The sequence below is a fragment of the Etheostoma spectabile genome, chromosome 8, assembly GCF_008692095.1.
Source record: "Etheostoma spectabile isolate EspeVRDwgs_2016 chromosome 8, UIUC_Espe_1.0, whole genome shotgun sequence".
NCBI classification, from domain to species: domain Eukaryota; kingdom Metazoa; phylum Chordata; class Actinopteri; order Perciformes; family Percidae; genus Etheostoma; species Etheostoma spectabile.
The window spans coordinates 918505-932613 of record NC_045740.1 but is presented as its reverse complement, the minus strand read 5'-3'; the positions used below and the strand labels follow the sequence as shown (position 1 = coordinate 932613).

General features: G+C 43.8%; 1 protein-coding gene across 2 annotated transcripts in view; it reads left to right on the top strand.

Moving 5' to 3' along the window:
* ptk7b (protein tyrosine kinase 7b) overlaps positions 1-14109 on the top strand; it is a 100116-nt gene that overhangs the window by 80922 nt on the left and 5085 nt on the right. For both annotated transcript variants that reach the window (XM_032522747.1, XM_032522746.1), the window contains exons 4-15: positions 430-532; positions 746-930; positions 3425-3572; positions 5627-5757; positions 7379-7645; positions 8412-8548; positions 8669-8804; positions 9432-9551; positions 10180-10329; positions 10685-10832; positions 11591-11718; positions 13596-13796. In XM_032522747.1, coding sequence (XP_032378638.1) covers positions 430-532; positions 746-930; positions 3425-3572; positions 5627-5757; positions 7379-7645; positions 8412-8548; positions 8669-8804; positions 9432-9551; positions 10180-10329; positions 10685-10832; positions 11591-11718; positions 13596-13796 — 1854 coding nt within the window. The remainder of the gene's footprint in view (positions 1-429; positions 533-745; positions 931-3424; positions 3573-5626; positions 5758-7378; positions 7646-8411; positions 8549-8668; positions 8805-9431; positions 9552-10179; positions 10330-10684; positions 10833-11590; positions 11719-13595; positions 13797-14109) is intronic.

Here is a 14109-nt window from a genome sequence, read left to right as displayed (position 1 = left end):
ACAAAAAAAATGTCGCTGTTGACTTTTTGCTCATTTCTCTTCTGCCTGATTGTATGTGCTGCTCTGACAGAGTAGTTCTTTTAACAGAGTCAGCCAATGAACTGTCCATTAAATGGCCATAAAACGCACTGTAAAGGCCCCGATCGCTCTTGTGAGTGCAGGTCCGCGGTATGTCTATGTAAGCTGACCCAGTGATGTGGTAGCTCCCTGCTCTGTTTCTATGCATGAATCACTGAGGAGTCACAGTGATGTGCCCGACTCTGCACTCATCCCTGCTGCTGCACCCATTAGCATCGCATTGTGTCCCATGAGGACAGAACCACCACTTAACTCAATTTTTTCTCCTGTCCTTCTCCATTAATACTCCTGTCCTCCTATTCACCCTCCTTCCTCCGCCTTACAGTCTCCTCTGTATTTCTTCCTCTACAGGGTTAGAAAGTGGTGGTGTGACTTTAAAGGAGCCCGCCTCAGAAGGGGAGATCGAGAGCTCTGCGCTGGTCACGTTGCGCTGTCATATTGATGGACACCCACGGTGAGTCTCCTCCCCGGTCACCTCAGGTTCAGAGCTCACAGGGTTAAGGATCATGTTGAGGACTGAAGTGAACTTGGCCTCTCTTATGTTCTTCTTTCCCCATCTTTTCACCTTTTGTATTTCTTCTCTTTTTTTATTTTTGGCCTCATTAATCACCATTTTCTCTTCTTTTGTCATAAACCTCTCTCACAACTATTTTCCTCTCCGCCTCAGGCCGACATGCCACTGGTTCAAGGATGGGGTGAAGCTGACAGAGAAGAGCCATCAGATCAACAACAAGGAGAGGACGCTCACCTTTAACAGTGCCAGTCTGGACGACAATGGCCTGTACCACTGCTGTGCCAAGAATCCAGTGGGGGATATTTGCAGCAACAGCAACTTCACCCTCAACGTTATAGGTGTGTGTACGTCCTTCCATGACAGTGGGTTGTGCTGCTGCAACATATAAATGATGACACTTTCTGACACTCTTTGATTTGGTTATAAAGCAGCAAGTAATTGTTATTTTCATTATTGATTCATTTCATTCAACCTTGAGAGATAATTGAGGGAAGTCCCTCATTTACAATGACATTGAATCAATTACAAAAACAAAACAACAACAACACAGAAAAGAAGCGACACCATCATTAGAAAAACAGAAAGAGACTTAAACTTTCTGAATTGGAAAAAATAATCTGATAAGTAAATTATTAGGCTAATTAGGATGCAAAATTCAATTCAATTTGATTTATAGTATCAATTCATAACAAGAGTTATCTCAAGACACTTTACAGATAGAGTGGTCTAGACCACACTCCAAAATTTACAAGGACCCAACAGTTCTAGTAGTTTCCTCCTGAGCAAGCAGAAACCTCGGACAGACCCCGGCTCTTGGTAGGCGGTGTCTGACGACCGGTTGGGGTTAGTGGAAATAACAAAAATAGAAAAAATAGTAGTTTGTAGCAGTTCTTTGTAGTAGTTCATGGCATAGCAGGGCACTGTGCGGCATTACAAGGCAAATCAGGATGTAGCTGGGCACACAAAAGAAGGTACAATTATGTAAAGCAATTACAAGTAGAAGTTTGGAGATTTGAAACCAGATTTTAAATGGTCCGAAAGGCACAAATTAGTTGATTTAGCGATAACATTCTTGATAGTTCCTCCCGCGCAATATATTTTGTCCATAAAATGTCAAATTGTGAAAAATTGCCCTCAATTTCCAGAAGCCCAAGGTTTTGTCTAATGGACAGTTCAAAACTCAAATGTATACATGTAAAAAAGGTAATTGCCGTTGTTGCTTAAATAATTAATGAAATGAAATTTTCCACATTGCCACACCTGCCAGGAAGTGTGGTGGTGGTGGTGGGGGGGGGTATACAGACCATTAGGGTTGAGAGAGAGAGAGAGAGAGCAGGAAGAGAAAGTGATGGAGTTCCTAATGTGATTACCGGAGAGTGTGTTAGCATCACCTTCCTCCTTCGCCACCCACACAGTCGCAGACAACATGGTAAACATCTAGCGAGCGAACAATAACATCAGCTCCCTCAGCAGCAGCGTTCGGTTGATCTCACTGCGTAACTGTAGCTTTCACAGACACTTTGGTGTACTCCACTGTGTTGTACCGGGAGATCATTAGTTTTTCTGTTCTCTAAGTGACTTATGTTGTTTACAGTGTGTGTGTGTGTGTGTGTGTGTGTGTGTGTGTACGTGCGTGTGTGTGGGTGTGGGTGTGGGTGTGTGTGTACGTGTGTGTGGGTGCGCATGCCCCTCCTTTGTATTATCCCTTCAGCACACCACAGAGTTAGTACAGTACATACAGCAGCACATCTGTGCATGAAACCTGATGCCCCGTTCCACTCTAATTAGCCACCTGCAACACACAGACACGCTAGGTTAGCACCTGTGTGGAGGAAGAATGGATAATTGTTGAGTTTCCAGTTGCCATGTTGCCACCCTCTGCTCCTCATAGGGCTTCATCTTGAGGAAAAGCTGACAGATTTAGACAGGTTTTCAATACTTGGTCACAGCTCTTTAAGACGAGGCCTTCCCACCGACTTCCTGGGTGGGCCAGGTGTGATGTGAGAGAACGCCTTTCTTTTTCTTCACACCAACCAGTAGCCATACCCTAATACTGTTACTGGCACTTAACCTCTATTAGCTGTTAAGATTTGAAATTCTCACACACATAACCCTAAATTAAGGGCATTTTCATGTTCCCAATTTTTTTTGAGTTTCACACCCTTCCGCTTTGTATTTGGAGTATAACAATGTTTTAAAGTCTGTATGGTAATTACTCCTTTTCTAAGTTGTACTGTACCAAATCTCTTGTTTTGGTAGGTCAGGGCAGCCTAGTCCAGTGTTAGAGGGCAGCCGGGAGGGTAGAAAGAGTGAAAAGAATCTGAATAGAAGGAAAATACTATGCAGTTAAAGCATTTTTGGAGGATTTGAAACTGAGTTTAAAAAAAAAATAAAAAAAACTACAAAAGGACCACTATTCCTTGTTTACCCTTTAAATTGTATGTCAAATTGATCATCTAGGGACAGATTTTTCTTGTTTTTGTAATCGACCCCACTTGAGTCCTTCTAACCCCAATTTCTTGCAATAGCGTGACTTTAGATTATCAAAGGGAAGAAAGAGATCATCTCCTGTGCGTGATTCTGCAGGGAGGGAGGAAAGGGAGGAGATGATGGTCCAGATAACCTGCAGGGTCTGTTCACTGACCTCATTAAGTCTCCCGGCGGCCCCTGAGGTGTTGACACACACCGCCACCTGAAGGCCGCTTGCTCAGCAGCCCCACACTGCTGTTGGCAGCTTTTAATAAAGCCGGGAATAGATCGGTGCGATGCACAAGCATCCACGCAGATGGAACTTGATGGTCTGATGCCTGCAGATGTTTGTCTACCCAACAGATAAGAGTTTGCCGCGCCCGGTGGTCACTCCTGAGGACCAGGTGGTGTTGAGGAACGAGGAGGCCGCGTTCCACTGCCAGTTCACCGCAGAGCCGGCCCCCACGTTGGAGTGGTACCACGAAAACGAGCTGCTGGTGAACAAGTCTCGGTATGTTGAGAGCTAAATCCTTCCCTCTGCAACGCTCTTTTCTTTCCCATCATACATCTCATACTCCCCTCTTCCAACCACTCCCTCCACATCCTGCCCCCACTTCATTCCCTCTCCTTGCTTACCATTACCTAAGCTTCAGCCACAATCGGGTATTCCTTTGAACCCAATGAGCTGGAACCCTTGCGATGGGCTCTCTGTATGCCGTGACAACTCGCGCTCAAGATGAATTGCACATTAAGGAATATTATTACTGGAACAGAGCACTGTAAAGTTTGTTTGCAGTCTACTATACATCACTTGAACACAGCCTTTCTCTCCAGCCAATCGCAAAAGACTTGCAGCTCTCCGGTGTTCAAGCACTGAGTGGAAAAACCCCTCAAGCTACTGTCAGTTTACCAGCATGTCCCCTATAAGCATATAAGCACCTGATAATAACCAATTCCTACACAAAGTGCCACGTGTACCCTCAGGGTTCATAGCACCTCACGCCCATACATAGACACACCATAGGCAAGCTGCTCCACATGAGAAGCCAGAGCCGGGTTTTCGATTTTCACTGATTATTGTGTTCAGCCAGCGAGGAAAGAAAACAACTACAGCATCAATAGTTAGTCACTTGTGTAATGAGCTTGTCAGAGGTGGGTTTTGGTCACCTTGGTAGTGATGACTCATCACCAGGATTACAGATGGATGGATGAAAAGCGTGAATATTAAAACACACACACACACACACACACACAAACTTTTTAAATTAAAACACCTGGCCTCTTTGTGGTTAAGGTATTCCAAGCGGCCTGTTGTGTTTATTGATCTGGGCTGATATAATGCCAGAGGAATGCAGCTTTTTGCAGGAGATATCATCTGTTTTGCACTTGCAGTGTTTAGACAACCCCGCCCCCCCTCCCCTCCAGATTAGGTGTGAACATTTAATCTAGATTGTTTTTCATATGTGTGAAACCAACAAAAAAATGTACCAGCATAAGCTCAGGGCTATTTTTGCAGACAGAAGGAATTCTGCCCCATGGGTCAAACCAACTCTGGAGGTAGAAATGTGAAACCATACCAATTCTTGCTGCGTCTGTAGCTATAAAAATTATTACCTTAAAAAAAAAACTACCTTTGTTCATTTTGTTTAATGGATATTTTAGAGTTTCCTCAGAGTGAGGTAATGTTCCACATAGTTGTTAATAACACAAACTCCCAAAGCTCATTTCCCTCCCACTATTAAACAGAGAAGAGATGACACAGAAATATCCCCCTTCCTGAGGGAGTCCAATCCAGAACCAGATAGTCCTGGTAGAGGAATCCTGCGTTTGGAAAACTTCTCTGGAATTACACAGCATCATAAATGTATCCTTATTCCTCTCTGCTTTACATATTCACTTTTCCCATGAGCTTTATAATGACTTTGTCGCATAGGCGTGGTGAGCTGTTGAGATGTCGGGCCTGTTTTTTTCTGTGCTGTGTGGGATAGGCAGCTCCTTATCTGTTAGCCCTGAAGCTGGCTTAAGGTCAGCCTTTAATTACTTCTCATCCCGTTCATCACTGGTACTGATACTCCCTTCATCCCGCCAGAGGCCGCGGGCCAGCCGTCAGTCCTGCTCTTTAAAAAGCACAAGGCTTTTTTTGAATTAACTCACTACGTAAGACACTTTTCTTTGTGCTCTGTGGACAAATTATTCCCATTTGCTACAACCTATTTGGGGCAGCAGATGGTTTGAGTTTAGTGAATCAGGGCAATTCAGATAAAAATTAGTACAGGAAAAATAGGCCTATGCTAAAATAGTCTTATTTTGTGGCACTCTGGCACTTACATTGTCCTGTTTAGCAGAGCATCTCCATCTGGTGCTCCCAGCAGACCAAAACAAATGCTGAGAATTATTTTCAGACGTCATCTGAGCAAGACCTGGGGGTGGGAGTTGCATGTGTGCAGGGAGCATTTCCCACGTGCAAATAATGTGTGACTTCTTGTTTGTTGGTCATTCATGGTGAGCCAGTACGGATGAGCCGAGCCTGAAGTGTGAACTGCTTGATCTGTTTCTTCTCCACAGTCTGTTCCTGTTATCTAACGGCACGCTGCTGATCACCCAGGTCAAGCACAAGAACACAGGGACCTACAAGTGTGTTGGCCGCGGCCTCCGAGGGTCCCATGTTACACTGGAGGCCTCCCTCCTCATAGCTGGTACACACACACACACACACACACACACACACACTTGCAGTTGTTGAACTGGTGAGAGAGAAACGCCTGTGGTTCTGTAATCTGAGAGTAAAAGGGGGCCATTTGGTTACATATTTATCCTGCCGTCCATCTCATTTTGCTTTCCCCTTTATTCTTCTTCTCACTCTTTCACTTAGAGCCAGATCTCTCCATTCCCTTATTGACATCCGGCCCAGCTGTATCCACTACACACACGTGGCACCGGAGCATTTTCCTGCTTCCCCTCTATTTTATTTCCTGCCAAACTTGTTTAGCCTAACAAGCGTTCTCCGAATTGTAACAGCACCTGGCTGAACAAGTGGCAAACGTAACAAGATAACAAACCAGTATGACTCAAACCGGCTAACAAGCAGTGTAATTATGAGCTTGTGGAATGTCATTAGACCCACCCCCCTGTGATTTTCAGAAATAACTACTTCCAAATGGATAGGTGTGTTGAACCACTTTCAAACTGAAACAAAACATCAGAACTATGACAAATATAACATTGTGGTTGTGGATAAAAGGTAAGGTTCTCATACAGGCAGGGAAAACAATGTAATACACAAGTGTAGACACATCAAAGTTGCTTTAATATTGCACGTAACAGCGCCTGCTCATCATGAATCTAAAGAGAACCCCTTAAAACATCATTTTAAATGGCTGCTTGAGCTTAAAGCAGGAACAATCGGTAGTATCATCTCATTTAACTAATAAGCCAGCATTTTGAAATGCAAGTGCATGCAAGTCAAATACTCATAAGCTCAGGGCTGGAATTTCTATGCATTTCAGAGTCCCAAACACTTTATTCCCCTTGATCAGCCCCTTTTCCCCAAGGGTTTTAGATTAACGAGGTACGACTGTATCCGCAGTTTAAACCCAGTGAACCACAGCTCCATTTAAATACCTTAATTCACTTAATCTGATGGTAATCCCTGCAGGCATTATAGGGGATTGTGTCACAGTAGAATTCAGTATTTTGGGACAAGTTTAAACAGTCACTCCATCATAGCTCCACCTCATTCGTTTCACTGGTCTCCACCAGCCCCACTCCCAGCTCAGCTTCCCTTTCATCTGCTGAGAAATGTGTGTTTTCTTCTGTTCTCATTAATTGATTTAGATCTTAGACTCATAGAAGGTCGCAGCCACTGACCAGCTTTCAGAATATTGTCGGCCAATAAAGTATTAATGACTTCCATTTGGGACACACAGTATTAAACCACTCAGTAGCGGCAGGTCTTGTGAGTCTTTGTAACGCAGATCACTTTCCACTTTCTGCATAGGGTCTGCCAGTTTTGATATGACCCACCTCACACAGGCCCTAGTTAATTCCCATACAACCTATATACTCAGTTCGCCTAATGTGCGCTTTGTTCTCTAATTACTGTGGCCTGCGCTACAAATCAGAGGACTTTTCCTAACCAGACAGGAAATGTGCTAACAGAACTGTGCGTTGGAATTAAGACTGCTCGGGGCTGCTCATGAAATTCTAAATCAGTAATGCTACGCTGTCTTTGAAGACAGAATAATGATTATCAGGAGTCCTGTGCGAATTGAAATCAATGCTAAAAGATTCTCCCTCTCTCTATGCTTTCCACCACAGAGATAGACGACATGGTGCCCAAGATGTCGAAGGTGTTCACCTCAGACTCCCTGCAGCGGGTGGCCTGTCGTCCCCCACGCGGCAGACCCGAGCCCGAGGTCTGGTGGGAGAGAGAAGGTCAGCGGGTGCCCACGGAGGGCAGAGTGTACCAGGACGGCCTGGATCTGGTCTTCAGTCCCACAGAGGAAGGAGACTCGGGCACCTACACCTGCGTGGCCCAGAACAGGGCTGGACGCAAGACACAGGAGGTCACCTTCACTGTTGCCAGTGAGTCAGTCGCAGACAGCTTCAAAGGGACACTACAGCAATTTTACACATTAAGTTTGGTTTACCCGTCACAAGGAGTACTGCCTGGAAAGAAAATAGAAACCCTCAGCTTGGGCTTGAGACCTCATTTATTTAACAGAAAGCCTGCATTATAAACTAGACAAACTAGGGTTTGAAGGAAGATTCTTTCACTATTCATTATGGGAAATACAGAATCCAGTGTTTTTGGAGCTTTACCCTTTCTAGAGAAAAAAGCAAGGATATCTCGGCCTCTGCACCTTCAATTTTGGCTATTTTCTTTTTTTTTTTTTTTTTTTTTTTTTTACATCTGTCTCTTATGAGTCCTATAACTACCCTACCCAATACCCTACTACTATTTACCCCCATACCATTATTTGTTGAATTTGAGTTTTTTGTACTAACCCCAAAGTATTAAAGATAAGTCGTCGTCCCCCCCCCCCCTCGAAATTGTAAACTGAAACAGAATAAGCAAGCCATTGAGGTGCAACATACAGTATATATGACAGTAAGTCTTGTTCTTTAATGCCAGGAACGTGCTGGGAACACTGGGACCATCTGGGATTATTAATGGCCCAGATGGTCCCAGGTTTAGACTGACCAAAGTAACCAAGCTCATTAACACTTTTTAGTATTTCTTCAAGCGTCCGCCATGTTGCTGAAGAGATATTATGTACAGTATCTACTGTATGGGTAAGTGTAAAATGTCTGTGCTTGTATAATAATGTGTGCGCGTGCGGGTCCACAGCTGCCCCAGTTTGGGTGACGAGGCCTCAGGACAGCAACCTAGAGGAGGGTAAACCAGGTTACCTTCACTGTCACGCTCAGGCCAACCCTGAACCTGAGGTCACCTGGCTCCGCAACAACAACCTGGTCACACCAGAGGTCAGTCACCCAGCACAACACACACATACACACAATTATTAGGGTCTTTTTCTGACATGCACTCTATCTACCAGATGTTATTTAAATTTTAAAAGATCTTTCTTGTTTCTTTTTCTCTAGGACTCTCGTTTTAAGATCTTTCCTAACGGCACCCTCAGGATCAACAATGTGGAGGTGTACGACAGCCAGATGTACGGCTGTGAAACCAAGACCGTAGGCGGCCGACTGTCTGGGCAAGCCCGAGTTATTGTGCTTGGTAAGCTGTGAGAGAATCACTCAGTTGATCAGTATATACAGTAGATTATACGTTGAGTGTATAATGAGCAAATATTTGAAGTTATTTGCCAGAGCGGCTGAAAAATGATGTGTAATAAGTGAAATCATATCCAGGGTATAATGAGTAATACAGCGTCGAGAGAAAATCTAAAGCAAATGTGGTCATGCCTGTGGGCTTGTTAGTGTGAATGTGTGCGTTTCCTAAAATAGAAAGAACATGTACATGTTGCGTCTTTGGGCGTCCGGCAGGACACCCACAGAGGTGTAAAATATGCCTCATGCACGGCAGCTTTGTTCTAGCCTCCATTTAAAAACTATATATCCATGGTAAATTCCTATCAGCGTAGCTCTGCCACTATAGGATTACTGTGATAGATGGCCTGTCATGTCGCTGTTTTGTCTGGCCAATCTCTCTGTTTATATGATCTCAGCCTCTGATAAACTTCAGTTTTTATACCCATCCGATCTGTGTGCACATTTGTGCATTTCCCTGAATGTGTCCGAACATGATTTCCGTCAGATAATCTGCTTATTCCCCAACCCTTCCCCTCCCCTCCATGTTTACCACATGTGTAATGTGTGTGGGGGGTTTTGACTTGTGTTTCAGAGAAGCTGAAGTTCACCCCGACCCCCCAGCCTTCTCAGTGCCTGGAGCTGGATAACGAGATCACCATCCAGTGCTCAGCTAAAGGCAGAGAGAGCCCAACCATCCGCTGGACCAGAGCAGGTGTGCACACCGCTGGCTTAAATTTAGCCCACAATAGCTTAAGTTATGTTGTAGTGATAACGCAATATGAGACTAGATATTGTCTTGGATTTTGGATATATCCTAATACGGTAAGTGTTGTCTTTACCTGGTTTTACAGGCTGCATTACAGTAAAGTGATGTAATTTTCCGAACTTACCAGACTGTTCTTTTTTTTACCTTTACCCACTTAATCATTCCTGGAGAATATTTATCAAACATCTCATTGTGTTTGTTAACAGCACCAGTGATCAACCATACAGTATCATCGCAATATCGACATTGAGGTAGTTGCTCAAGAATATCGTGATATTTGATTTTCTCCATATTGCCCAGCCCTATCTTAAGTCAAATAAGGAATGGCTGTTTGCCACTTTCTTACAGAAACACCTCATCCAAAATGCAGCATTATCATTCATTTATTTTACGCTCACGCTGACAAATGCATTTTCCACAAAGTGTGAGGAAGGTTTATTATCACGGATCATTTCCCCCATTCATCGGCGTTTGCCATGATTGAGTTGATTTAACCACTTGAATTCCACATGCAGCTCCAGCCTCAGCCCACCTAACCCCTGTTGGCCCTGTGTGTCTCTGTCTCCCCCTGCAGACGGAGGAGAGCTGCCGCCTCGGGTGGAGCAGAAGAACGGCCAGCTCCACTTCAGCAAAGTCACCCGAAGCGACGCAAACAACTACACCTGCATTGCCTCCAACAGCCTCCAGGGGGAGATCAGAGCCCTGGTAGCCCTGATAGTGGCCGGTAAACTGCTCTCATCATTCTAAAAGCAGGGGAATATGTTAGAAAGAGCCACACTGCCATACTAGTGGTACTACATTGAGACAAATGAACTGAGACTGAGTAATTGTGGTCTCAGTACATCTGAGTCATTGATCATTCTCATCAAGTGGCAAACAAAGCAGCATTTATTGTGTACTTGGTGGCCTTTTTATTGCCCAGTAATGAATTGTATTTGAGTGGCAGAGTGTAACTGAGATGTTAACCACAGTCACCACAGTCTGTAAAGGAAATGTTGTGGCCCAGTTGTGGTGTACTAGTGTGTGTGTGTGTGTGTGTGTTTGTGTGTGTGTGTGTGTGTGTGTGTGTGTGCATATAGTGTACGTTCGCTTTAAGGTGGAACCAGAGGATACAACGGTGTACCAAGGTCACACAGCCGTCCTCCACTGTCAGGCCACCGGCGACCCCGAGCCTCACATCCACTGGATGGTAAAAGACAAGGCGCTGGACATCAGTAAGAACAGGAGGTAAATGAGACACTTTTGACTGGGTAAACCCAGCTCGATCTGCCGGCGATTTGATTTCGCCCTGCAGCTCAGGCTGGAACCCTCTAAATTTATCTATCCTGCTTCAGTTATAATTTTGTGGGAACCAATCACAAACTGGCTTATCCACCTGCCGTGGTATTGGCGGGTTTAACACAATGACGATAGAAATGCGACCAAGCAGCTGTTAGTTTACTTTCAACAAGGTGGCCACCGGGGCGCAGCAACCCGTTGATGCCGCTGTTGCTGCTACGTCGCCCGGATCGCTGGTCTGATTGGTTGAAGGACTATCCAGTTGCATACAGAGTCATCTGAACTATGCCCATTGATCACGCCTCTTGTGCAGAGAAAATACAGAGCAGACTCTTCAGACTAATGTTCAATCTTAAAAGATTGCGCTTGGTCTAGTAATAGCCAGACTGCTCAACCATCTTGGATTAGGATTAAAATATGTCATCAAAGGTTCCAAACAGGAATGATTGCAGTTTTATCATGCCTTATGTAGCAATTTTTGGGGTCTTGATTATGCTAATTATCTAATCTCACACACAGCAACCTGCTCATGATCAGGTTGAAACAAACAATTTATGACACGTTTGTGCAGTTAGGAGGGTTTGCTAAATTCAGCATGAGACACTGCCAATAATAAAGAAAAAATTCGGATAGGATAAGAATAACCGTATGTGTACTGGTCTTTGTTGTGAAAGACCTTCATCTGTTCCGTCCCTTCTTTCTTCCAGGTTCCAGAAGATGCCCAATGGCTCCTTGGTGATTACAGATGTTACTACAGATGACACGGGCAGATACACGTGTGTGGCCGGAAACAGTTGTAGCATCAAAGACCGTGTGGCTCAGCTGTATGTAGTGGGTGAGTTTAACACACATACACACATGGCCACACAAACGCGCAAGCGTCCTTTGTCAGAGACAAAGGTGCACACAAGGGGCGTAAGCCACGATCACAAGTAAAGGATGAAGGCCTTAATTAAGCCTACACCCTCTGTCTGTCATCCATCTGGACAAGTTAATAATCACAGCCACATCTCTGGCGCCACGGCTGTCACTGGGGTGATGGCATTGGGCGGACGTTAGCTCTAATAACGCTTCACACTCTGTGGCTCCTTGTGTGCTTACTCAAGTTGAAACATCCAGTCACACACATCCATTAGTGTCTCATATCAACTCATTTTTGCCCAAAGTAGCTGGATGGTATTCCGGATTAGTTCAAAGTGGGAGACAATTGAATTTAAAATGTTTGCCGTAGCTAGTCAGGGTCAGCGTGACAGCACTACCCAACAAAGACAGACTGGGAGCCATGGTAACAGGGCAACTCAGAAACATAACTGGTTACACTTTTTAATAATGGTACATGAATTCATGCATGACTTTGTGCATGGAAAAAGCAGGAATTCATTCAAGTAGTGCTTGAATGACTGAACTATCAGTAATGTACAAGGATTAATAACATCGGCATGTGGCCGGGTTAGCTCAGTTGGGAAAGCAGGCGCACATATGTAGAGGTTTATTCCTCGACACAGCAGCCCTTTGCTGCATGTCACTGCCCCTCTCTCTCCCCTTTCATGTCTTAATCTGTCCTATGGAAATAAAGGTATTAAATGCCCAGAAAAAAAAATAGTGTGTTAAAATTTGAATCTCCAGGATTTTTCCTGCATAGAGGAATTTTTGGCGCCCCACCCAAAAAGGTTTTAGCCAGCCTCAAAGGGAAATCACCAGCACCAAAACAATAAGCATTGAGAATAAAAATATGAATTCATATCCCCTCCAAATGTGTCAGACGAGGTGGGGGCGCCTGGGCAGCACACCTGGTAGAGCGTGCGCCCCATGTACAGAGGCTCTGTCAATTCTGACCGGTGTCATTCCCCCTCTCACCCTTACATTTCTAAGCTGTCCTCTCAAATAAGGGCCTAAAATGCCCAAAAAATGATCTTTAAAGATAAATAAATAAGTAAAAAAGATGGACAAGGTCAGCACTTTGTTTGAAGGGCCACACACACGATAGGGTAATGAAGAAGTAATGGTTAGTTAATCATTACAACACTACAGTCCGTTTTTTTAGCTTCACGTCACTTGAATTACAGATTTACCAATGAAGAAGACATGAACATCCTTAATAACTCAAATAGTGGATGATGAAATAACTTAGTTGATGGATTAATATACGTTCATCAATCAACTAAGTTATTTCTGAGTTCCTGCATTATGTCATGCATGAGATATTAAATTGATGTACATTACTGATAGTTCATGAAGTACTATATGAATGAATTCCTGCTTTTTCATGCATGAATTCATGGTAATTGATGTACCATTATTATACCTTTAGTATTACCAAATAACTTAGGAATGAAGTGACTATGTTGTGAAATAGCTTTATGCACTGTGGTAAAGTTCAATGCAAGTATCTTTTAATCTATAAAACAGATAAGAGTTTACCATTTGCTTGTGTAGAGTAGCTTTGTAGCAGCTTCCTAATAGTTGTTGCATGGGTTTAACTTTGCACATCACAAGAAGTGGATTTTTGAAACGGTAAACCACATGTTATTCAAAGTGGTTTACATATTTGCATCTAGCCTAAATATATTTGCATACCCTTTTATGACGCTAAAACCACAAAATGTGCTGAAAGATGTAGCCCACTATGTGATGTTAATTTAAGACTTGGATGTGTTAAGTACTTTTTCAGAGCACTTTTAGTTGACCATAGTTGCTGCCTGTCTCCAACAGAGAAACCGATCCATTACTTTGACGAAGATGGGGACAAGGCTCCCTACAAGATGATCCAAACCATCGGTCTGTCAGTGGGAGCAGCCGTGGCTTATATCATCGTAGTGCTGGGACTCATGTTCTACTGCAAAAAGAGACGCCACAACAAAAGACTGCAGAAAGGCCAGGACGGAGAGGAGCCCGAGATGGAGTGTCTCAACGGTATGACTGTGTGGTGGAGAAAACTGGTTATGATTGGGGGTTAGGCAGTCGTAAAAATCAGCCAGGAAGTTACTGTGAGTAGATGATATTCCCTCAATTTCATGGTCCACAAAGTGCTGTAGAAAGTCTTAGGATATCTGCTGCCATCTTGTGTTTATCTTGGGTATTACATTTAACGTGTAAAATGCCACCACTTCTGATCAATTTGATGAGACTGTAGCTGTGTTCTAATTCCACAGTAGACACTAACTCTGGGCAGTTTGTTAAAAAGTGACACTCAACAGTCGATATGCAAAAAAAAAAAAAAAAAAAA